Source organism: Pelodiscus sinensis, chromosome 2 (assembly GCF_049634645.1).
Source record: "Pelodiscus sinensis isolate JC-2024 chromosome 2, ASM4963464v1, whole genome shotgun sequence".
In the NCBI taxonomy this organism is placed as follows: domain Eukaryota; kingdom Metazoa; phylum Chordata; order Testudines; family Trionychidae; genus Pelodiscus; species Pelodiscus sinensis.
In genome coordinates this window covers 249535152-249560707 of record NC_134712.1, presented here as the reverse complement: position 1 = coordinate 249560707, position 25556 = coordinate 249535152, and the positions used below count along the sequence as shown (strand labels likewise).

Below are 25556 nucleotides of genomic sequence, written 5' to 3'. Positions count from 1 at the left end.
AGCGTAAATATTGTAAACCTTAGGAATGGAGAATTAAAAGAGGGGATTATAATGGAATGTTAACTGTATTTTACTGCTCAGCCAAAATGTGATTTGTCCTTTTCATATGTGTTCATTTTTTTTAATTGTATCCTTTGGTATATATGGTTGTGACTATTTTCTTCCACTATTTGATCTGAGGAAGTGGGTCTGGCCCATGAAAGCTCATCATCTAATAAACCATCTTGTTAGTCTTTAAAGTGCTACATTGTCCTGCATTTTGCTTCAGCTACCCTAGACTAACACGGCTACATTTCTATCACTATTCCACTATGTGGCACTGTGTGTAAAATATCTTATTTGAGCTAAACTTAAGCAGGGCTAGCAGGGCATTAAAGAATCTTATGCTGAACACAGCTGGTGCTACAGCCAGAAGTACATGGCAGTCTGATTTGAAAGATTTGCCCACATGAACTGCCTAGCATACAAAAATGCAGCCAAACAAAAACTTCAATTTACAAAAATGGGATCTCTTAGTAGGCTTTTATTCCAGTGTAGAATAAAAATAGATAAATAAAAGACAAAAGCTATACCTTAGTGACTATACAAAGGACAGAGATAAAAGCTGCAGCCTATGATGCTGTTATCTGAAGAAACAATTCCCCACCCCAAACTCCATCCTCCTCCTTTTCTGATAATTTTTTATCTGAAACTGCTAAGTTCTCCATATGCTTCTGCTAAACATCCAAATGAAGCTTTAAAAATAAACTATTAGAAACTTCTATAACTCCCCCCACCTTTTCCTGAGATCTACTCTTTAAATAATACTCTCCTCCCATTCAACTATGCTTTTAATTTCTTCTCTAGTCCCTTTACATTAGGGCTACGTCTAGACTGGCATGATTTTCCACAAATGCTTTTGACGGAAAAGCTTTTCCATTAAAAGCATTTGTGGAAAAGAGCATCTAGATTGGCATGGACGCTTTTCCGCAAAAGCACCAATCTAGACACGGTTTGGCGCAAGAAAGCCCCAATCACCATTTTCGCGATCTGGGCTTTTTTGCGCAAAACAATACCACGTTGTCTACACTGGCCCTCTTGCGCAAAAGCATTTGCGCAAGAGGTCTTTTGCCCGAATGGGAGAAGCACAGCATTTCCGCAAGAACACTGACAATCTTACATGAGATCGTCAGTGTTCTTGCAGAAATTCAAGCGGCCAGTGTAGACAGCTGGCAAGTTTTTCCGCAAGAGCAGCTGCTTTTGCGGAAAATCTTGCCAGTCTAGACGCAGCCTAGGGTTTTATCATAAGAACATAAGAACATAAGAATGGCCGTACTGGGTCAGACCAAAGGTCCATCTAGACCAGTAGCCTGTCTGCCAAAAGTGGCCAGTGCCAGGTGTCCCGGAGGGGGTGGACCGAAGACAATGATCAAGCGATTTGTCTCATGCCATCCGTCTCCAGCCGCTGACAAACAGAGGCCAGGGACACCATTCCTACCTCCTGGCTAATTGCATTTTTATGGCCCTAACCTCCATGAATTCATCTAGCTTCTCTTTAAACTCTGTTATAGTTCTAGCCTTCACAGCCTCCTCCAGCAATGCCTCTTTTCAGCACTTTCTCAGATTGTTGATCTGTCGTGTATTATTCCATGCTGTAAAGTATCAAGGACTGAAACCTATGTTAAAAAAAAGTAAAATGTAAAGTGTTAACTAAGAATAAAAAAAAATAGGGACCCATCAATGTTAAGATAAATAAACCCTCCAAATTTAATTGTTGCTTTGCAGGTGCTGTTACAAAATAGCTCCATCTATTTTGCAATTCTGACTTAGTTACGATTTCTGGCAGCCTATGAAAAGGGGATTCCAAAAATTGGCACAATGATGGGAGAAATAATGGTAAAGCACATGCTTGCTCATGGCAAAGCATGACAATGAACAGAGGGGCAAAAACATCGTTTTACTAAAATAATATTTCAGTCATATTTCAGTGCTCCCCTAAAAGGCAGGTCCACTCTGTTGTCCCCAGACCCTGTCTCTCATGTTAAACTTTGTTAAAGCTTTATTCAATGTGATTAAAAGCAGCATGCTCAGCTGAGGCATATGGCTGTTTTAGATAAAAAAAAATTTCAGGAAGAAAGGAGGAGAAGGGGTGGGGTGTGGCTATATCTTCAGATAAGAATGTCAGAGGCTACAGCACCTCTGTCTTCTGTGCAATTATAAAGTTATGGCTTTTGTTTTTAAAAAATATATTTTTTCACAGTACATTGGATTAAAAAACTTTCTTCACAATTCAGAAGTGCAGAGCCTCTTAAAGAAGCCAATGCCTTCTCTTTTTAAACTGTTTTTAGAGAGGCTTTTGTTGGGTTGGGAGTTGTAATATGCTAGGTGATCCCTCTGGACAATGTTTTCTAAAGAAGCTATCATTGTTTAAAAGTCGGGCTAGTGTATTTTTAACGTTATCCTATGATTTGTATTTTCACTGAACCTCTTCCTCTGGCTTAGACAATAGCAAAATGTATGTGAGTGGTGGGAGGAGGGCAAGAGCCCTACTCAGTGTGGATTTGTATACAAGATTTTATCCTGGATCCGTCTCATAAAGCTTTCAGCTGAAACTTCTTAAAGACCAGTCATGCCAAAGGAACCAGCTGCTAATATCCAAGAAAATTTTAACACAAAGGAGAGAATGGGCACAAGGGATGGAAAAGCGGGACTAAATATAGTTACCAACATTAATTATGTGGGGCCATGTCAGTGTGATGATAAATCAAATGGGGGGAAAAATAAATTGTTTTGCAGGTGGTGTTAGAACAGATTGCTACAAAAGTGACAAGATTGATGCATTTTGATTATACCACAGGGCTCTTTCATCAGTACAGCAAAAATGTTTGTTTGTTTGTTTGTACTTGTTGTTTTGCATCAATAAATATGCACAGGATAGTCATTGACTTTCCCCCCATCGTTCTTGTAGGTTTCATGGTGTCACAGCTTTTCTGTTAGGGTCCAGAGTGTGACTTCAGGCACTAGCAAATGAGTAACTAGCAACTGCTTTTGAGGTAATTCTATAAAACAGAGGCAGGACAGATAAAGGGTTTGGTTGTATTAGTGCTTTTCGACTCAATCAGAAATGACCACTCTTGGAATTATGTCCCAGTATGAATATTCCTTATTCTGAGGCCTTTGTGTTATTCATTTGCTCTTTCTGACGCTCTACTTACAATCTCCTCCCCACCACACAGATACCCCTGAACCCTTTTGCAACTACTCCCTCCTTCATGTTAGCATCTTTTGGAATATGTCTACACTGTGGGGTTTTCCAGGATACCTGTGGTATTCCGGAAAATCTCCGCCACATCCAGGGAATGCGTTTGCTCTTCCGCTTTTTTTCATGGAAGAGCAGACATGCTCTTTTGCAGAACCCTGTATACCTCGTTCTACAAGGAATAACAGCTCCTCCGAAAGAAAAAGCCTCTTCTGGAAAAGCAATCGGAAAAAGCTATAGTATAGATATAGCCTTGGATGTTAGTACAGGCACTCCCTGAGTTACAAACATCCAATTTAGGAACATCTGCACATGCAAACGAAAGCTCACCTGCAGCCTCAGGGAAGCAGGCAAGAGGTACAGGTGGTGGTGAGCAGCGCAAGTGCTGGTCGGAGGACTCCAGAGGAGCAGAGGATGGTCACGCAGCCAGTGGCTGGAAAGAAGCAGCGTTTTAAACTGGAAACTGCTGCTTTTCTCCAGCCACCAGCAATATGGTCAGCCCTTGTTCCTCCAGAGTCCTCCAGACTGCGCTTGCACCGCTCGCCAGCTCCTGGTGTGTGGGGGCCAGGTACATCCTGCGGTATGGCCAGGAGAGGGGGCTGACCTCCAAATCTTCCTCTAATTAAACCTGCCTTTCCTAAAGCACCAGCATTCAAGGGTTAGGGTTAGGGTTAAAATAGTTTCTACTCTTTTTCATTGCAAATATACAGTATTTCTGCTCCATTGTTAATTAAATAGGCTTTTATGGGCTAGCCTGGGAACCTAACTACCATTTAGAACATTGTTTCTATGGGAAAATGCATTCTGAGTTCCAAACTACCAACTTACAAACGAACCTTTGGAACACGACCTGTTCGTAAGTTGGGGACTTCCTGTAGCTGGTTTCTCTGGCGTGACGGGCTTCTCCTGCCAGTTGTCGAGGGGCGGTTAGCACAAAGTTTTATGAGATGGATCGAGGATAAAGCAAAGAATCCCAGAGCAGGAAATGAAACTGCAGATGAAAGGGATTGGCCTTATCCCTTGTATATAACTAACGTATCAGGCATTGCCAGCAAGGCAAGAGGTTGAGCTGTGCAGATTACCTTTTTCTTTTGGAAAATGCCAAGTCTAGATCCTTCCTGGAAGAGCAATTCCCCCTCCTCTCCCACATATTTGTTTATAGTGAGTTAGTGGGCCAAATTCACCTCTGGAGCGAGTGCCTTTGACTTCCACTAGCTTATTGTGTCTGGTTTTGTCAGTGTTGTGTTTGACCCAGGGCATAGGTCATTTTAATAGGCTTCTCATCTGGACCTTAAACCTAAGGAACAACCACATCACTCATTCCTCATCCTTTCATCTCCTCCGACACTATAGCGCAGCTTGAAGCTCTTCCCATCCTGTTCCTGCCTCAGACAGCACTGCGGATGAACTGAACAGTAGTGCTTATCCAATGGGATGAGTCCCAACCCTTTTAAAGCCAGGGGGGATCTGTCTGCAGGTTGAACCTCTCTAGTCCAGAACTCTCTGATCTGGAAACATCCATGGTCCGGAGTGATTTTCGTTAGCCAGATGTTCACTTTTCATGGGTGTGGCCAAGTTTCCCACAGTCCCATAAGGTTTGTTTACAGCCACCAATCCTGGCTCTCAGTGTTCTGTGCTATTCTTTGGCTCCAATTTACCCCTAAATGTCCTCGAGCAGCCCAGGAAGCAGTGGAAGTGTTGGTCATGAGGCTAGACAATACTGACCTCCCATGGTCGAGAAAATTCTCTGGTTTGGAACCGGTCAGGTCCTGAGGGTGCCGGACTAGAGAGGTTCAACTTGGACTGACTTCTGGGCTCTTCAGTGCAGGCCTGATGTCAGTACTGCAGAAACCAGCTCTGTCATGGAAACGGTGCAAGGCCTTCCACATGCCGCAGAGCACCCTCAGCGCCTCTTGAAATCAACGGAATGGCATTCGGCTGAGCCCAGCGTGGTCCACACGCTTGTCGACCGCGTCCTCAGTCCCTCGCTTTCATAAGCACAAGGGGCAAAGGGCATAGTCAAAACAGATAAAGTAGCTCCACGAGGGTCCCTCACCTGGCTCCTTGAGGAAGTGGATGAGGACCTTCGGGCAGGGCAATATAAGAGTCTCACCAACCTCTGCATCCGGCCAGCACACTAACCTGTCCCATGTTTGCCGGCAGCCTGCCAGGGAAGGAAAAACATGTTTTAAAGCACGTTTATATCTGCACATGGAGAGGCTAATTTTAGACGGGCTGCGACATGTGAGAGTGCGTCGGACCGGGTGGGGGAGGGAAGCACGAAGAACGTTTCTGCAACCAGCTCGCATTATGGTATCTGTCCAACTTGCTGGTCTCATTCATTTATTTCTTTTTTCCCACTGGCCTCTTGCAAGCAGCACAGAAAGAGTAGGCTTTGGGGAGAGACCAGGATAAGGAGAGGGAGGCATCGCAGTGCACTCGGATGGAGAAATGATTCCACGCCGATGAGGCGGCGTGGCAAAGGGCACAGCATCAGGAGCGAGAGAAGGAAATGAAGGGTGGCGGAATGTGATCAAACAGCTGAACAGTGAGGCGAGGCCTGGGAAAAGGCAGGTGGGATGTCAAGCGAAAGACAAAAATCACTTGAGCTTAAGCCACAAGCCAATGGGAAGCCACAGGAAAGAAGCCAAAGGTCTGAATACAGGTCTAGAACTGAGCGGGGAGGATTCAATTGTTTCTCCGAACTGGTTTTTGCAACCCTGATCATTCCCTGTGTGACTCGCCGCCCCCTGGAGCTGCCGCCAACCGTACCTGCAGTTTCATTTCCACGCTCTTCCACTTCCCGCAGACATTCGGTCTCATCTTTCTTCAGCTCAGCTACAAAATCACATTCTGGATGGGTTTGCCCAACCACCTACAACGAGACACGTCCCATGAGAGTGCTTAGCCCTGACTTGGGGCTTAGGAATAAAAATGTCAATGAGTTTGCCCCATGGACAGCACCATTCTGCTATTTAGCTCCAGCTCGATAGGGCCAGCTCTTCAGCTGGTGTAAATGAGCAGACTTCTCTTGAAGCCAGTGTCACTATTGCTGATTTATACCAAGGACCAAAGGCTCAGCTGGTATAGCCCCATGAACTTCATAGCTGACATTCTGTCCCCAGCTAAACATTGACTTGGAAGGCTGTTCATTGCTGAAGCATCAGCCATAAGTTTTGCCCTCTGCGAGATTGGTGTCTAAGGGTACGTCTAGACTACAGGCTTTTGTCGACAGAGGCTTTGTCGACAGATACTGTCGACAAAGCACCTGTCGACAAAGAGCGTCTAGACTACAGCCAGTTCTGTCGACAAAGCAAGCTGCTTTGTCAACATGAGAGTGTAGATGCAAAAGATAGTGTAGATGCAATAAATGCCTTCCGTTGACAGAACTCTGTTGACAAAAGGCATTATTCCTCATAGAATGAGATTTACCGCCGTCAACAAAACTGTCGAGTTCTGTCGACATTATGTTGACAGAACTCAGTGGTAGTGTAGACGCAGGTATAGTTTTGTTGACAAAAGTCCACTTTTGTCGACAAAATCCTTTAGTCTACACACACCCTAACAAGCATCTCCGGAAACTGACTTCTAAGGGAATGGCTCTGTTGTCGTCTCATGCCCTTTGCCTTTCTCCCACACAAATGATGTTATGGGCAGGACATAATCCTCCGTGCTTGGAGGCTCTCACAACCACATCTTCCGATGGACAAGTCCTATCCTTCACTCCTGGTGTGCTGTGGTATAGCGGGAGAGATGTGCATAGAGGATTTTAACCAAAGATCTCTCTTCCCCATGCTACAGCAAAGCCGGATTCCAACCCAGACCTTCAAAGAGTCAAGTAGGGCAAGAGTGCCAAGGCCACAAATAGGCATAATCTACTGGATTTTCCATGGCACCCAACCAGGTGGCAAGTACATTGTGCCAGTGAGACTATTTGACAATTTCATGTCTTTATTTTTGGTGGGAGAGAAAAATGCCAATTTGTCAAAACCAAAACTTTTGGTAGGAAAGGGTCAGTTTCAACTGTGTTTGACCAGGCGAGGTTTATGGTGTCCTGGATAGAATTTGTAGTCACAGGGAGCCCTGCTGGAGAGTACTCATTAGCCTGATGGCTATGCCACTGACCTTGGATATGGATGACACAGATTGAAGTCCAAATAAAATAGAGCAGGGACTTGAAGCTACTTCTTATATCCCTGGCAAGTGTCCTAACTACTGGGCTATTGGAACTATTCTCCCTCTCTGTTTTTTCTCCCTCTCTGTTTTTTCTCCCAAAATATGTCAAAAGATCTCAGTTTTATCCCACTGCAAAAGGAAAACTATTTTGAAGTCTCCGTTTCTTTCACAGGAAGGGGAAACCATTTCCCACCCAGCTCTACTGTGTGCTGCAAGCGCTCCTGCCCCTGAAGGGGACAATGTCATATACCTTGATCTCCTGGCACCATTTTTCTCTGCATCATCCAGAATTCTCATATATCAACATATGGCCCTCTGTGTTCCACCCAGCCTCCACCCATGCTTTTTAGTCAGAGCAGAACTGTTACCTATCCATGCATTCTTTAAAAAAAAACAAAAACCAATCAAAAGAAGATGAAATCTACTAACTGAACAGGTGGCTGACTAAATTCGACTCAGCTCATATTCACTCTGGAAGGATAAATATTCAGCAAGTTTGGGAAATAAATCTCTTGCTTTCAGGTCATTCAGAGGACAGAATGTAACGGTCCTAATACGCCAATGTTCTCCATTCATATTTACATGCTTGTACCAAGCTGATACACTGACCTTTTGAACTGATTGCTTATTAGCTTACCATCTGAGGCTCAGTTCCTGCTCCTAATGAAGACACTGAATGTTTTGCCATTGCATTAGGTCCCATGAGTAAAGGGAAAGAAAGAGATTAGTTAGATCCAGGATTCCATGCCAGGGAATTCCATACACAGCCAGGGGTGTTTTGATTTCAGGACTTGAAAATGGACTGGTGACATTGGGCTGTGTGTGACTCTATAAATCCAGAGGAGATATTCTGACACTGTTTTCTGTGCCCCCTACCTTTAAATGCAGTCTTCCTTTTTGTCTGTTAGGGTATGTCTAGACTGCATCCCTTTGTCAGCAGAAGGATGCAGGTTAGGCAGGTCAACATTGCAAATGAGGCAGGGATTTAAATATCCCGTACCTAATTTGCATAAAAATGGCTGCTGCGTTTTGCCAACTCAGCAGTTTGTTGGCAAAAAGCAGCAGTCTATAGGGGGATCCATTGAGAAAGAAAGCCTTTTTCAACAGATCCCTTATGCCTCCTTGCAAGGAGGTTTACAGGATCTGTCAAAAAAAGCTTTCTTTCTCGACAGATCCCCCTCTAGACTGTCACTTTTTGTAGACAAAGTGCTGAGTCGGCAAAACACGGTGGCCATTTTTATGCAAATTAGGCATGGGATATTTAAATCCCTGCCTCATTTGCAATGTCGACCTGCCTAACCTGCATCCTTCTGTGGACAGAGGGATGAAGCCTAGACATACCCTTAGAGAGCAGTCCATGAAGTCAATCTGAGGTGTCTATGAAAGTGACAGTTCAATACTGCACACAGTCCCTTTGTAATTTTTTATGTGGGCTTACATTTGCCCTTCCTTTGTAGTGTTTCTTAATCAGAAATGGAAGTCATTTCTACTGAAAGGCCATGGCTTGGTCCTGCTGTATGGAAACCGCAGCAGAAAATAGGCAAGTTAACTACACTGCACGGCTATTTCGGGATACGTCTACACAAGCCATTTTGAAATGACAGGTGCGCTATTTCAGCATTCCGGTAACCATTATACCACAAGGGTTAAGGGATGTCTTGAAATAGCACGTTCATTCAAAATTTGGCACTGCGTAGATGCACCTGTTTCCAAAATAAGGGTATGTTGACACTACAGCACTAATTCAAACTAACTTAATTCGAACTAAGCTAATTCGAACTAGTGCGTTTTGCTAATTTGAACTAGCATGTCCACATTGAGTGGACCCTGAACCGAAGTTAAGGCTGGCCAGAACCAGTGCCGGCAGGGCATCAGGTTAGGATTTAGAGTGAGGAGCTGCTGCCTCAGACTAGCCGAGGGCTGTGCTTAAAGGAACCCGACCCCCACCCCAGACAGACAGTTCTCAGGGTTGCCCGCTTGCTTGTCTACCTCGAGGAGAGACAGCAAAGCAGTCCTGTCTTGAAGTGCCCTTAGTGCCCTCATTCGGCATATCACAGCACTCAGCCATCAGCCTGGCTGCACTTGCCACAGGCTGCCATCCGAAGGGGTCAATCGGGGGGCTGTCAGGATCCAGGAGGCCCTGCAGGAGAGCTTCCACCCCAAGGAGCCCGCAGAGCCACCCCAGGGCTCGTGCCCCATTCCTCCCTCACCTCCTTCCACTTACCCTTCCCTACCCCCCCTTCCTGATGTAAAAAATAAAGGACACGTGTGTTCAAAAATAGAAACTCTCTTTATTGAACAAAACTGGGGGGAGGGATTAATCTCTGGGGAGACTGGGGAAAGGAGGTGGGAGAGGAGAAGAGAGAAGGTGGGAGAGGGGAGGGTGTCACGTTGCTGAATTGGAGGGAAGCAGCCAGATCACTGCTGCACCCCTAGGTGGGGGTGTTGGCCCCAGAAATTGGTATGGGGGGAGCCATGTGGGGTATTGAATGGGAGATTATTGTTTGTTAATCTTATATACGCTATTTATGTGAGTGTATAGTGTCTATGTGTGTGTGTAGGAATCTGTAATCTGTGTGGAAGCTGAATATTTCTGTGAATGTGGTTAAGCATGGCTATGGACAGGCTGAGTAGCAAAGCCCTGTGGAACAATGACTCTCAATAGGCTATGGACACACCCAAAGAATGGGATTTGTCACCTGAGGGCAGCCAGCAGGAAATATAGAGATTGGCCTCTGACCAGGTGACTTGCTGCAGACTAGAAGAGAGGCCAGGAAGGAGTATAAAGAGGCCATGTGGTCGATGCCATTTTGTTCTCAGCTCAGCACTTCATCCCAGAGGCAGCACTGCAGGGACTGAAGAGCCCGGAAGACCTGTGAACCCATCCTGATCGTAGGATGTGCAATAAGAACTTTTAAACCAGCAGCTGCAACATCTCTGCTAGAGCCTGCATCGAGAACTGGGAGATACGGTGCATGTAACGTACTGTACTTTAATAACCTTCCTCTCAGGCTTTTCTTTCTTGTAATAATAAACCTTTAGATATAGATTCTAAAGGATTGGCCCAGCGTGATTTGTGGGTAAGGTCCAGAGGGTAAATTGACCAGGGATCTGTGGCTGGTTTCTTGGAACCGGACAGAACTTGTTCGGGGTAGGTGGGATTGGGTGCTAGGACCCCCCACCTGTGTATAGGCCCGGGGCCATCTGGGGCACGGATATTGCTGGGGTGTCGGAGGGGTTTTGCTCGGGAGGCTTCAGGCAGGCAGCTGAAGCGCTCTGTGGGACTGGTTTGTGGCCTGTGTGGAGAGGTCGCCAGTCAGGGGGACTGTAAAGAGCCCCGGATTTGAGCAATTCGCCCTGAGCGGACGCCCTAAGCTGTGCCCAGACACGGTCCGGTCCGTCACAGTATCCTGCCGACTACGCCACTGTGACGGACCGGACCGTGTCTGGGCACAGCTTAGGGCGTCCGCTCAGGGCGAATTGCTCAAATCCGGGGCTCTTTACAGTCCCCCTGACTGGCGACCTCTCCACACAGGCCACAAACCAGTCCCACAGAGCGCTTCAGCTGCCTGCCTGAAGCCTCCCGAGCAAAACCCCTCCGACGCCCCAGCAATATCCGTGCCCCAGATGGCCCCGGGCCTATACACAGGTGGGGGGTCCTAGCACCCAATCCCACCTACCCCGAACAAGTTCTGTCCGGTTCCAAGAAACCAGCCACAGATCCCTGGTCAATTTACCCTCTGGACCTTACCCACAAATCACGCTGGGCCAATCCTTTAGAATCTATATCTAAAGGTTTATTATTACAAGAAAGAAAAGCCTGAGAGGAAGGTTATTAAAGTACAGTACGTTACATGCACCGTATCTCCCAGTTCTCGATGCAGGCTCTAGCAGAGATGTTGCAGCTGCTGGTTTAAAAGTTCTTATTGCACATCCTACGATCAGGATGGGTTCACAGGTCTTCCGGGCTCTTCAGTCCCTGCAGTGCTGCCTCTGGGATGAAGTGCTGAGCTGAGAACAAAATGGCATCGACCACATGGCCTCTTTATACTCCTTCCTGGCCTCTCTTCTAGTCTGCAGCAAGTCACCTGGTCAGAGGCCAATCTCTATATTTCCTGCTGGCTGCCCTCAGGTGACAAATCCCATTCTTTGGGTGTGTCCATAGCCTATTGAGAGTCATTGTTCCACAGGGCTTTGCTACTCAGCCTGTCCATAGCCATGCTTAACCACATTCACAGAAATATTCAGCTTCCACACAGATTACAGATTCCTACACACACACATAGACATTATACACTCACATAAATAGCGTATATAAGATTAACAAACAATAATCTCCCATTCAATACCCCACATGGCTCCCCCCATACCAATTTCTGGGGCCAACACCCCCACCTAGGGGTGCAGCAGCGATCTGGCTGCTTCCCTCCAATTCAGCAACGTGACAGAGGGGGAAACCTGAGAGGAGGGAGCTGGAAGGGGTAAACCAGGGGAAGAAGGAGGAGGGGAAGTATAAAACTATGGTACGCCATATCTTCAGTACTGTGTACAGATGTGGTCTCCTCATCTCAAAAAAGATGTTTTGGCCTTGGAAAGGGTTCAGAAGAGGGCAACTAAAATGATCAGGGGTTTGGAACAGTTCTCATATGAAGAGAGGCGAAAGAGACTGGGACTTTTCAGCTTAGAAAAGAGGAGACTGAGGGGGGATATGATAGAGGTCTATAAAAGCATGAGTGGGGTGGAAAGGGTGCATACAGAAAAGTTCTTCATTAGTTCCCATAATAGAAGGACTAGAGGACACCAAAGGAAAGGAATGGGTAGCAGGCTTCAGACTAATAACAGAAAGTTCTTCTTCACAAAGCAAAGAGTCAACCTGTGGAACTCCTTGCTGCAGGAGGCTGTGAAGGCTAGAACTAGAACAGAGTTTAAAGAGAAGAGAGATCAATTCATGGAGGTTGGGTCCATGGAGTGGTATTAGCCAGGAGGTAGGAATGGTGTCCCTGGCCTCTGTTTGTGGAAGGCTGGAGATGGATGGCATGAGACAAATGGCTTGGTCATTGTCTTTGGTCCATCCCCTCCGGGGTAGCTGGTGTTGATCGCTGTCGGCAGACAGGCTACTTGGCTAGATGGACCTTTGGTCTGACCCAGTATGGCCGTTCTTATGTTCTTATGTTCTAAGCTCAGGGCTCAGGGTTGGGGGTCTCACTGGACCACCCTGATTTTCATGCAAACCTGCTCTTGGGTTCACATGTGGCCTTTGGTGGCCAGGCTGGCAGCTATCCTGCCTTAGACGGTCACTTTCCTGTGCCTATTGTGGAGGTCGTGGACATTGGAGGCCTCCCTGCAAACCTGGATGAGGTCCACGATCTCCGCACTAGACCAGCTGGGTGCCCACCTCTTGCAGCCCCAGGCAGGCTCCTGGGATCCTCCAGCCTGGTCCCGGGAAGAGGCGGAGGGCTGGGTGGCAGCGGGTGGCTGGCTCATGCTGTGCCAGGTGCAGGGTCTGCTGGCTGGGTGCTGGCAGGCTTGCACCTGGCACAAGCACCATAGCCAGCCCATGCCCCTTCAAGGGCTCCGGGGCCGGGAGGGGGGCAGAAGAGTTTCCCTGGTTTGGCCCAGAGTGGCCACCAGGGCAAGCTGGGACGAGCTAGCCTCCCACTAGTTCAAATTAAGTGGCTACACAGCCCTTAATTCGAACTACTTAATTCGAACTAGGCGTTAGTCCTCATAGAATGAGGTTTACCTAGTTCGAATTAAGCGCTCCGCTAGTTCGAATTAAGTTCGAACTAGCGGTTTGTATGTGTAGCGCCTATGAAAGTTAGTTCGAACTAACGTCTGTTAGTTCGAACTAACTTTGTAGTGTAGACATACCCTATGAAAGTTAATTTGAACTAACGACTGCTAGTTCAAATTAACTTTGTAGTGAAGACATACCCTAAGCGATTTTGAAATAGATTTGAAATAAGATACACCAAATCTTATTTCGAGTTTAGACGCACCCTCAGAGAATGGACATTTTATAGGTTCAGTGAACTCTGTCTAAAAATAACTCAGCAGGGTGTAAATGTATCCATTTGCACGGTCAAAAGAACTTCTGCATGTGAAAACAACATTGGAGTCCACTAAACTATTCCAGGTGAGGACAAAACAATGTTTGACTTTGTCACAGCCTCAGGAAAACACATTTTTAGGGCTTTTTGCTTGTTTAGTCTCCAAAGTTGGAAGAACTTTTACCACATGCCCCTTGGTTAACGTGTAAGTTTAATTTACGGCAGGCCATTTAAAAGTTCTGGTTTCTCCTTGAAAGAGGTCACAAGCATTTGCAACTTCCTCTAATTATAATAAGCGCTGTAGGTTCTCAGCCATGGTATTTTTTATAATGGATAGAAAACTCAGAGAAAATTTCAAACCTGTGTTCAAGTATATGTCTATGTATCTATCGGCTATCTATCTAAAAGTCCTCGATGGCAGAATAGGCAGAGGATAGCAAGGATAATCTTACAATGGCTGTGAAGGCAGATGAAGGATGGAGTGGACAGGAGATTCCCAATCATTGTAGATTCCATGCCATTGGACCCGGACCTTCTATCCATCAAGGATTGTGTGGAGGCTGCAGTGCAACTGTTCTGCCTCTTCATCACCATGACTCTCCATCTCATTGCTGGCAAGCTTCCAGATGGTGTGAAGATTGTCTACAGAACGAATGCAATGCTTTTAAGTCTCAGGAGACTGAAGGCCAAAATCAAGTCCTCCACAACTTTGATCACGGAGCTCCAGTACGCAGTACGCTGCTCTTTCCCTCGTGGCTCTTCAGACCATCTTAAGCTCCTTCGCTGAAGCATACGAGAATCTTGGCCTCACACTGAACATCAAAAAGACCAAGGTGCTCCATCAACCCTCACCGACGAGACAATCTCATGTGCCCTCTATTAAAATCAACAGAGAACTGCAGGAAAATGTGGAGCATTTCCCATACCTTGGGAGTCATCTCTCCACCAAAGTTGACATTGATGTGGAAATCCAGCATCTCCTGAGCTGCGCAAGCTCTGCTTTTGCCCACCTGAGATGAAGGGTCTTTAAGAACTGGGACATCAGTGCCAAGACAAAGCTCCTTGTGTACCGTGCAGTGGTTGTTCCAACACTGTTGTATGCATGTGAAACGTGGACAGCATATAAGCGTCACCTGAAGGCACTTGAACAATACACTTATTCCCAGTGTACCTAGTATAAGTGCAAAAACTCTGCCGTGTAGATGTAGCCCTACTGGGTGTGGTTCACTGTTCCATGTGATGACAGTTAGACCACTTGCAGATAGATGAATGAGTTTTTGTTTTACAGCTGGCTTTTAGCTCAAAGTTCTAGAGACTCATGCACAAAGCTCCAGAGGTCCCATGTTCAGTTCCACCTGTTGGTGTCATAAGTGGGGGCTCATCTGGGATTTCAACTGGGTTTCTAAAGCTCAGGATGCATTTCCTCATCTCAGGGAAGTGTGTACCTCACACATCTACCCAATATGGTTCACTGTAGTGGCATTTAGACCACTTACAGAGAGAGAATGGGTGTGCTCTATAATCTGAGAGCCACCTGGCATTTAACTCACGCTGTAGTGGCTCATGCACTAAGCTCCACAGCTCCCCAGGTTGGTTCTGTCTGTTGGTGTTACACTAACACAAGCTGAAGTCAGGTAATGGAAGGGGATGAATATCCTGCTTTCTGCCAAGGCAGTGTATAGTTGGAGTAACAGGTGAGATGTGATACCAAATTGGCACAGGACTGGGAAATAGAGCCATACTTGTAACCACCTCTTGCTACTACAATGCTCTAATCAAAATCGACAGTTGGAACACTCATAAACTATGGGAGCATGAACTATGGGACCCCAATTTGAACTTTAAGTCTTGGGCCCATCTCTAGCAATGATCCCTTATCTACTTTCCTTCCCATTTTCTGCTCCTGCGGTCTGATCCATCAGTGATTGACCAGGTGACACAGAACAAGCAGACCTACTAAACTCTGTGGAGTTACACATGGGGTAAGATGGACTGCATGACTTAAGGGTATGTGTACACTTGCACCCTCGTTCGAGAGAGGGATGCAAATGCAGCTGAGCAAAACTGCAAATGAAGTGCGAATTTGAATTTCCTGTGCTTCATTTGCATATTTGCATTATGGCGCTATTTCAAAAAAAGAAATGCTGCCTAGATGCGGTTATTTTGAAAGAAAACCCTTCTTCCGAAATAGCCGGTAAACCTCATTGTACGAGGAATACAGGTTATTTCAGAAGAAGGGTTTTCTTTCGAAATAACCGCATCTAGACAGCATTTATTTTTTCGAAATACTGCTATAATATACTCCTATAATATAATAGTGCTATATAACGCAAATATGCAAATGAAGTGTGGGAAATTCAAATCCGTGCTCCATTTACAAATTTCACTCAGCTGCATTTGCATCCCTCTCTCGAAAGAGGGTGCAAGTGTAGACATATCCTTAAGAAAGTCAGGATCAGAAGCTTAGCAGATAACCATTTCATTACCTGTTTCAAGAAGGGGAGGGCACTTGACACCTTACAGCAGGCTCTGAGCCACTCATGGGGTCAAACACACAGTCCTTTCCCTCACAGCTGCATTAGCCCAGTATATATAAGATGAGCTAAGAAGGTGGAGGAGAAAATATTTCACTCCCAGAATTCTCCTTCATGCTGTGTCACTTCACACATTATGGCTTGCAGACAGTCTGTGCCCACTCAGAGCTAGAAATCTTGAAGTTGCCCTAGCTGCTCAAGTTTTAGAGTTGGGTCAGAAAAGATGGCCTCCAAACCAGGTGTGATTATAGTCTCCTGGCCTAATATTTTTAAAGTGAATTGGTGATTCTGGGGACTGTATTTATGTGGGCTAAATCTGAGCTGTTATAAAGGACCTGTTTTTCAGAAACCACAACATAGCTGTCAGGTGGAAAATGACACCTTAAAGTATTTCAAATTGGCTATCCAAAATCACTTGGTACTTATGTAAATTGTGGCCAAGCATATTCAAATGGTTATAAAATATATGTACATGATGCCTTCACTGAGATATCAAATACAGCAGAGGCCATTGGTCAATCACTGACAAAGAAACAGGTTGGAATACACAGAGAGTAAAAATATCCTGGAAATGCCAGATCAGTACCAAGTTAAAAAGAAAAAGAATTCTTTCTCCTGGGGTACATCTACACAGCAGCATTATTTCGGAATAATGAGGGGAACATCTACACAGCTAGCCCGTTATTTCAAAATAATTTCAGAATAATGGGCAGTTTATTTCAGTGTTTGTAAACTTTATTCCACGAGGAATAACATCTCTTCTGAGATAGCTATTTTGGCATAGCAGTAGTGTGGACACTCCACTGCTACTATTTCTAAATAGCTCCTCCCCCAGGCCATTCAAAGTAATTACCTCCCAGTGCTTCCTGGGGCTCTAATTTGAGGTAGCACATCCACATTAGGGGAGCCAGCCGCAGACTAATTGACAGGCTTCCCTGTAGTGTAGATGTGCTATTTTGAAATAAGCTATTTCAGAGTATTTCTTCTGGAATAGCTTATTCTGAAATAATCGTGCAGTGTAGACATAGCCCTGGTCACAAATGAATGTCGATTTAACCAGAACCTGTCCCAGACTCAGGATGCGTCCATCTACACAGCACCCTAAACTCGAAATAAGATACGCAATTTGCGCTATGCAAATTGCATATCTTATTTTGATTCTATTTTGAAATAACTTATTTTGAAATTTGGCGTGTCGAGACAGTGCCAAATTTCTAAATAAAGCACTATTTTGAGATACTCGTTAATCCTCATGGAACAAGGGTTACAGGGATGCCGTAATAGCATGCCAATTATTTTGAAAAATATTTCAAAATAACGGGCAAGACACCCATTAAGATGTGGGGTTAAGACGTGGGGTAGCTATTTTGAGATACTTCCATTATCCCAACATAGCCACACAATGTAGATGTACCCTGAGTCTTCTCTCCCATGTTGGAAAGGAGAAGTTTACTGTTCGTACAATAGTAAGACTTCAGCTCATTCAGCTTCTGAGCAGCAAAACTCATGACCCTGGTTTATACCAGTGCTTGATTTCAAAATAACTCCCTTTGATTGAATTTATACATGAAGTGTCCACATTGCAAAGCCCGCTATTTTGAAAAAGGGGCCACTTATTTCAAAATCTGTACTCCTGCTTTTCTCGGGGAATAACACTAATTTCAAAATAGTTATAGTGAAAAAGCGGTAGTGGGAACACTCCTGTTCCGCTATTTCAGAATAACTACTCCCCAGAGTAATTTGAACTAATTATTCCACAGTGATTTCTGGGGCTCTAAGTCAAGGTAGCACAGCCACATTAACGGAGCCTGCCTCAGACTTATTTTGAGGCTCTCCCATAGTGGGGACATGCTATTTCGATTTTGTAAAATCGGGAGTCATTAAGTCGAATTTAGTTATTTTGAAATAGTTTCCTAGTGTAGAAATGGCCATGATGTTTCTGAAGAGCTGATTTGGGATGCTAGAGGATGAAAACCAATGTTGCTGGTACATTTGAGGTATCCATGCAGGAGCAGAGAGCTTTCAGAATTAAAGGACCAAATTCCAATTCCCTTTGCCCACACTGGACAGAACATTACTCCATATGGTGTCACTGAAATTAATGGGTCTTCTCATGAGGAATAGTTCTACTGAACCTGAAGAAGGGTATCAGAATTGCTCCCAGAGGAAAAAGGAGAATTTTTTTATTTGTCAGAAAGAGCCAGGGTGAGGATAATAAATAAACACAGCAGTGTCAGGTAAATAGTTATCAGGGCTAAGATTGCTTCTCTTTTCCTATTGGTAGATGTAAGCAAGCTATAAGCCCCACTTACAATGGAAAGGAGAAAAAAGTTTCTAATATTCTGTTCTATAAGATCAATGACATTTTTTCCTCAGGGCACAATACAATGTGAATGAAACAAACCAATCTGACCTAAAAAATAGTTGTATAAAGATCATGATGAATATTTCTGATTAGTTTCCTGCAAGAAGTAAATAAACTATTCATCTTGTTGGCGATGTAAAATTAAACTGCCTGAGTTAAAAAAAAGTAAATTGAGATGTATTCCAAACATCAAGCCTGTTTCCTGAGCTGTTGAGTAATCATAAGTCAAATGGAATTGTGCGCTCCCATCCCCTCTGAAAATCAGGCTGCGATTGTCACCTCTACTCAGGTGAAATAAATGCTCAGGTGAGAAACGAATGCAGGATCTGGCTTGGGAGAGCAACTAAACATGCTACTCACTGGGAATAGAATGTGTCTCATTGTCATTATTTCATATGTTTTTATTGGATCTTGTCCTCCCTTTATTTGAATTTTTGTTTTTCTTGTGATCTATCATTGTTTTCTCTCATGAATTTCATCATTGCTCAATCTCTGGGCTCTTTTTTACACTGTACCATAATACATTACATAGAAGCAACAAATACAAGCCACAAAAACATCTTACATTCACAAACTTTAGAGGTGTTTTGATTATTTTCTTTCAAACCACTCTGGAAAGTTATTCCTAATCATCCAGGTATACTGATGGCTGAGATGGGACGATTAATTTCCAGCTAAGTTAAACTTTTTCATAATTAATCTCAGTTATAATAAAGCAATATTAATGGTCTGTAACAGCCTAATTGTGTCACCTTTACAGAGTCTTGAGTAACATCTTATTTTATGAGTTGGCCCTTGGAAATCGATGTGAAGCACATTGCTACTCTACTTGAGCATTGGTGGCAGACTCCAGCTCAGTAGAACGTACTGTAACACCCAGATCTTTGTGATGCTCTTCAACAATGCTGATTATGACTAATCACTAAGGTCTAAGTTCAGATATATCCTGTCCATGCAGAATAATTACACATCGAGTGCCACTGCAGCACAGAGTTTTGATTACATGGTGCAAGCAGAAACATCTATAAGTGCATACACAGATCAAGTATATGCTCCCAAATCATTCCCCATCGCTGTGTTGGTTCTCTTTCCACACACCAAAAGAAAATACCATGCTGCCCACACAAAAACAACACCGCTGTTTCTCAAAGCCCAGTTTGAAACCTTCACCTCCCCACCCCAGGCTTACGAAAGGCACTGAAATTGTTATTACACTATAAAGTGAAGAAAACCTCATTCAAGGTCTATCTGCCAATCTCCCACACCTCACAGAGGTTCATTGTTATAATTGATACAATTTTTACTCTGACTTGTATTGGAAATGTGAAGAAGGCGCAGTTTTTTAAACGTGAAAATAAGGGGTTGCCACCCTTAAAAGGATGAGAAACTCGGCTCAAAGGAAATTAAATGATACCACCGCAAAACGCAATAAACCACAATATATTTTAATTAAACAATCATACAAAGCACTATTCTTCTCATGTACAGTCATGCAACCTGGCTCACAAGCAATTGGCTGAAGCAAAACATCAGCATGATAGGTCGTATTTTTACATGCATGAAATTATGAAGCCAAATCAAGCCCTGGCAATTACAGATGCAACTACAGTTGATTCAATGAATTTGTTCTTGGCTCCGTTATTATCTACACAGTTCACATTCTAAATTATCTTAAATGTTACCAAGAAAGCAGATGAAATGTCATCTTCTATTAATGCTGTATCTTCCAAAGGCTAAGCAAACATTATGTAAATTCACAGCCTCTACAACATCAACTCTTCTCTCTTCTCTTCCCCATTGCATTTCTCATACTCTCTTTTACTGCTTACATATAAAGTAACGTGTGCTGATAACTGTCCTGTGTCCCTTTCATAGCAATAATGAAAGTGCAGTACTAAAGCAGTGAAATGCACAGGCATACAGTACTTACAGCTTCATGTGCCTTCCTTCTGCTGTAGTCTGCACCTTTAAGAGCATCTTCTACGTGTTAATATGATCAAAGCGAAATAAAGAAAAAGATGTGCATGCAATGAACCGAACCACACTGGACCAGCTGTCCCTGTGCTAACCTGGCTTCTTAGGGAAAACAATGAGGGAAAACCCGCTCAATGCAGTTACTTACAAAAGCTGCAAGACTCAGTGAGTAAAAGGCACAATGGTACAACGAACGGGGGTTCATGTTCCAAAGAAAGCGGTGTCATCCTCCACTTCCTCAGCCTCCGGGAGCCCTTTTCCCTTCCTTTCCTCTTCCCCCTCTCCTATCAGCTGCTGATCTGAAGCATTTATCCTTTTGCCCAGGAGTGACGTAAGACTCAAATGACGAGGAAACTAAATATTAACAACTCTCGAGGCTGTGGTTGATGAGGCTGGGAATGACATGTGTTCCACCTTTTGGACCCTGCAGCATGTACTGAGATGGGAAAGGATGGATCGTGTGACAGTCCCTGAGATTATGGTAGCTTGCAGTCCCACCTGGGATGAGACTCCTCTTTCTGCCTCTTTAATACAGAATGAATGTAGTAGGCATGAATACGTCTATTCCTGTTGAGCATGGTGCATTTAAAGACACAAAATATGTCTGAGACAAACCCTCTAGACACGGTGATTGTTAATGTTCATTCAGGGAAGCCAACAGCTTCTGCAGACACCTGGGTGAGGTGTGTGTTGGGGACAGCTCCGTGCCCTGGAAGAGGCAGGACTTCAGGTAATCCGCCCTGAATACAGGCTAATGCACCATGGCACTGCACCCAGAACAGTTTAGGAAGCTGACTCTGATTTGCTGAGTCACAGTCTGTCTGTTGGTTCTTCTGCTTTTCCAGAGAAGGGAGGAAACAGCACTGGGCCTGTCGCTGGTGCAGCATTCACTCCTCAACATACCAGGTGTACACAGAGGTCTTCCATGGAGGGGGGTACCTCAGCCCATTTATCTATTCGCCTGGTTTTACAGTGGGCTACATAAAGAGCACCTGTGAAGCCAGTACAAACTAAAATTTCATACAGACAGTGAGTTGTTTATACAGCTCTATATACAATACACAGAAACCAAGTACAGTATTTATATTCCAATTGATTTATTTTATAATTACATGGCAAAAAGTAGACAGTAAGCAATACACTGTGCTGTGACACTCTGGGAAGGAAGGGGTTATGTCTGATTTGTAAACAAGTAGCTTTTAAGTAAGGGAAGACTGAGTGTGTAAAACAAATCAGATGCCTGCAAGGGATACCGTTGTCTGCAAAGGTTGGAGCACCACTGACTTAAAACATACACAAATCCTATTTGAACTTGAAATGCAGGTCTGGGGAGGAAGTTTGAGGGTTGTGACCATTGACATGGGCTACGAGAGTGAGTCAAACGTCCAGTTTATAAGAAAAAGGGGAAGGTTTCAAATGCAAATTTACATCAGTACAAATAAGTTATACATTGTGATATTTGGAGAGTTATCCTAATAAAATGGCAATTATGGAATTGTATGGATATTTAGGCCATTTTGGCCAGCAGCTGCAGACTCAAAAGCACAGAGCACAGACCAATTGTATTCTGCTAGCTTTTTTTTTTTTTTTTTTTTGCTAAACAGAGACAGTATAATTGTTTGAAATTATTTTAATTCGATTGTATATGGAATGAGTAGATGGATTTTAATGAGCAGTCACTAGAGTTGCTTCAGGAAACACCAAGTGAAAGGCATTAAATCGTGTTTAAACCTATTAAGCTAAATCCGTTTAAGAGTGTTTACATTGGGGGCTTGTACCAATCCCCTACCAACAATTCTGTTTGGGGCAGGTTTTCTAACGTAGACAAGGTCCAATGCTGCAAAGGCTGATGGAACCTCCAGTCAAAGTCTGCAGAAAGCACATTGGTTTCTGAGTACGGTCCTTAAAAGAAATACTAATGGAAATATGTGAATGCAGAAACAGGACTGCACAAACAGGTGTATGGTCTACATAAGAATAACTCAAGAAGTGGGCTATGCCCACGAAAGCTCATGATACCAACTACATGTTTTGTTAGTCTATAAAGTGCTACCAGACCATTTGCTGTTTTTTTCAAGTTGCTTAGTTAGCTTTCTCGATGGTAGCTTGTTTACTGGTAGTATATACATTTAATTGGGTTTATCGTATGGATTTATTTCATTTATGTTTCACATGGCCAAAGACTAAATCAACAACATTTGACTTGATTTGCTTATATATATATATGTAAAAATGTTCCTCTTCTGTCCCTATTAAAAATAGCTCAGGTTGGAATTTAATGACAAGGTTGTTAATTTTCATATTAATGAGGTAATGAGAAGCTTTTCCTACTAAAGAGTATCTTAAAGAGTCCCTCATCAGCATATCAAAAAAGGCACACTCCCTACGCTAAGTACAACATCACACATTTACATAGGTCAAAAAATTTCCATGAAACATGTTTTTTTAATAGAAAATGGCTTTCTAATCTAACTGGCAATAGCAGAACTTTCTCATGAACTCAAGGTAGACTTATTTTTAATTCACTCAGTTTAGGGGGTGGGTCCAACATTAGTACCAAAGCACTGGAGTCAAGATTGTAACTATGGGTCTATCAGATGCTTAATTGTAGTATTCAACTCAGTACAGAAAATTGGTCAGTGGCATTTGGCTGAAGCTGAATAACAAATAGCCCAATAAATAATCCAGTTACATATAATATGTATAATCACTTATTGCATCAGGATGTTCCTAATTAAAAACAGCTGTTCATCATCTTCATATCCTTACCCACTTAAGCCATTAGTTAGATATTATTTTCCTTACTATAGTTTAATAAATTGCTACTGTCTTCATCACACAGTATGTGGAATGCACTAGAGAAAGAACATTTGCTTTTAATTAACCAAGAGGATAAGAATTTCATTACTAACCCCCCAATAGCCACTAAAAGTTGTTATTTCTATTTTCTAGGAAGACATTTTAACAACTGAACCTAGTCTGAAGAGAATGACTTGCTCTTTTACAAAATGTTATTTCTTTCTAAATGCTAAGCAGCCTGTTTTTCCCCTGGAAAGATCATAGACCTCCCTCAGGATTAGAACGAGACATAGTTTTTCAGATGAAGAGCTTATTTGATGGGAAAAATGCCATTTTCAATCTGACTAAAAGCGTTAATTAATTCAGGATGAATTTGGCAAATAGCTTTTTGGACAGGGAGTCTAAGTGCACATCTACACAGCAGGGCAAAAGTTGAATTCAGATACTCAATGTCAGATATGTCAATTGTGTAGCTAAAGTCGAAATAGCTTAATTCAGCTTTTGGCACTGTCTATGTAGCAGGAAGTTGAAGGCAGAACGCTCTTCCTTTGACTTATAGAATCAAAGAATCATAGAACCATAGAGCTGGAAAAGACCTCAGAAGGTCATCAAGTCCAGCCCCCTGCTCTAGGCAGGATCAATCCCAACTAAGGACTTCCCTTACTCCTTGTGAAATGAGGGTTACAGGAGTCAGAGTAAGACGTCCTTCAGCACGAAATTATTTCAAAATAATGGCTTGCTGTATAGACACACTCTTTGTTACTTCGAAACAATATCAGTTATTCCAAACCAATGCTGCTATGTAAACGTACCCTGAATGCTTTAATATTTTCTATATGAAACACATTAACCTTTCATTTTAAAATGACTTTTCATCTAAAAATGTAGCTAGATTTAAATAAACAAACGTGTACAAGCAAAATCCGAAACCAAAATAGAACTAAAAAAAATTTACATTTGAACAAAATATTTTTTAAAACCCAGAACTCTGGTTTTCTTTGAAATTTTTCATTTTAATGAGAAGTACAAAAAAATCCATTCTGGGTCAACTCAACACTAACTGTTTTCAATTTTATTTTTCAATTTGGTCACTGACTCAGTTATCCACTCAATTCTCCTCAGCATGCTCATTTGCTCCTATCATTGCCTTGGGGTCATGGTAATATGTCAGGCCCAGACTCACAAAGACATCTAGGCTATGTCTACACTCGCGGTTTCTTGTGCAAGAACATCTTGTGCAAGGGTTCTTGTGCAAGAAATCTTGCACAAGAAAATGTCCACACTGCCATGTGCATGCTGTGCTTTTGCGCAAGAGCTCCCATGGCAGTGTGGACGCTCTCTTGTGCAAGAAAGCTCCGATGGCCATTTTAGCCATAGGGCTTTCTTGCACAAGAAATCCCTGCCAATCCTCTTGAGCAAGAGCTCCTGCACAAGAGGGCTTATACCTGTTAAAAAAGAGCATAGCTCTTGCGCAAGAAGCCCTTTCTTACCATGCCGTACTGTAAATTTCCTTGCGCAAGAGCGAGCGGGCAGCATAGACGCTCTGCGGATTCTTGCGCAAGAATGGCCATACTTGCGCAAGAAGCTGCGAGTGTAGACATAGCCTTAGGATTCTAAGTTTCAGTGGTACTTCTGTAAATCTAAGCCTGATCCCCTACTGCTATTGATCAAGATGCCACTTAGGCTACGTCTAGACTACAGGATTTTTGCACAAGAAGTTTTTTTCGGAAGAGATCTTCTGAAAAAACTTCTTGCAAAAGAGCGCGTCCACACACAAAAACGCATCGAAAAAGAGTCTCATTCGACACTCTCTTGCATAAAAGGCCACCCGGAACCACTTCAGGCAGGGCTTTAGGGCATCAGTTGCTTCCGAATGCTGGTGTCGGAGCCTTGCAGAGACATGCACTTACAAGGACCCTTCCTGACAGCAGTGTCTCTGCTTCTGCTGCGTGGTTGCTACCTCTTCGAGGGACAGCAAAGCTCTCACACTGCCTGCTGTGGTTGCCCTGTTCTTTTTGGACACCACTGCTTTTTCCTTTGTGCCATGGAGCCGGAGCTGCCCCTGGGCATGTGATGGCCCCACATGGCCATGCTGCAGGTTTTGCAGCACTTTCTGCCAGATGCCTTCCTAGTCTTGCATGACCTGGACCCCGAGCTCATTCTGGGGTCCGTCTCCATGGCTGTGGCTGCTCCACTCTGGTAACTGCACCCCACAGTAGAGAGGGGTTTCTGGAAGCTTGACACCAGTTCAGACTGGTGGGACCAGCTGGGCATGAGTGGTGGGATGACCAGCAGTGGCTCCAAAACTTCCGCATGCGGAAGGCCACCTTTTTGGAGCTGTGCGCCTGGCTCGGCCCCTGCCCTCTGGAAATGCGACACCTACCTGCGGCCCGCCATCCCCCGGGAGAAGTGGGTCACTA

At 43.9% G+C, this 25556-nt stretch overlaps 1 protein-coding gene across 1 annotated transcript in view; it reads right to left on the bottom strand.

Annotated features, from left to right (window-relative positions):
- GHRHR (growth hormone releasing hormone receptor) overlaps positions 1–24095 on the bottom strand; it is a 51673-nt gene extending 27578 nt beyond the window's left edge. Inside the window, exons 1-3 of the mRNA XM_075922877.1 lie at positions 20486–24095; positions 6011–6113; positions 5295–5402 (exon numbers count right to left, since the gene is read on the bottom strand). Of these exons, the coding sequence (XP_075778992.1) occupies positions 5295–5402; positions 6011–6113; positions 20486–20542 (268 nt within the window). The 5' untranslated portion in view covers positions 20543–24095. The remainder of the gene's footprint in view (positions 1–5294; positions 5403–6010; positions 6114–20485) is intronic.
- Between the last annotated feature and the right edge of the window lie 1461 nt (positions 24096–25556).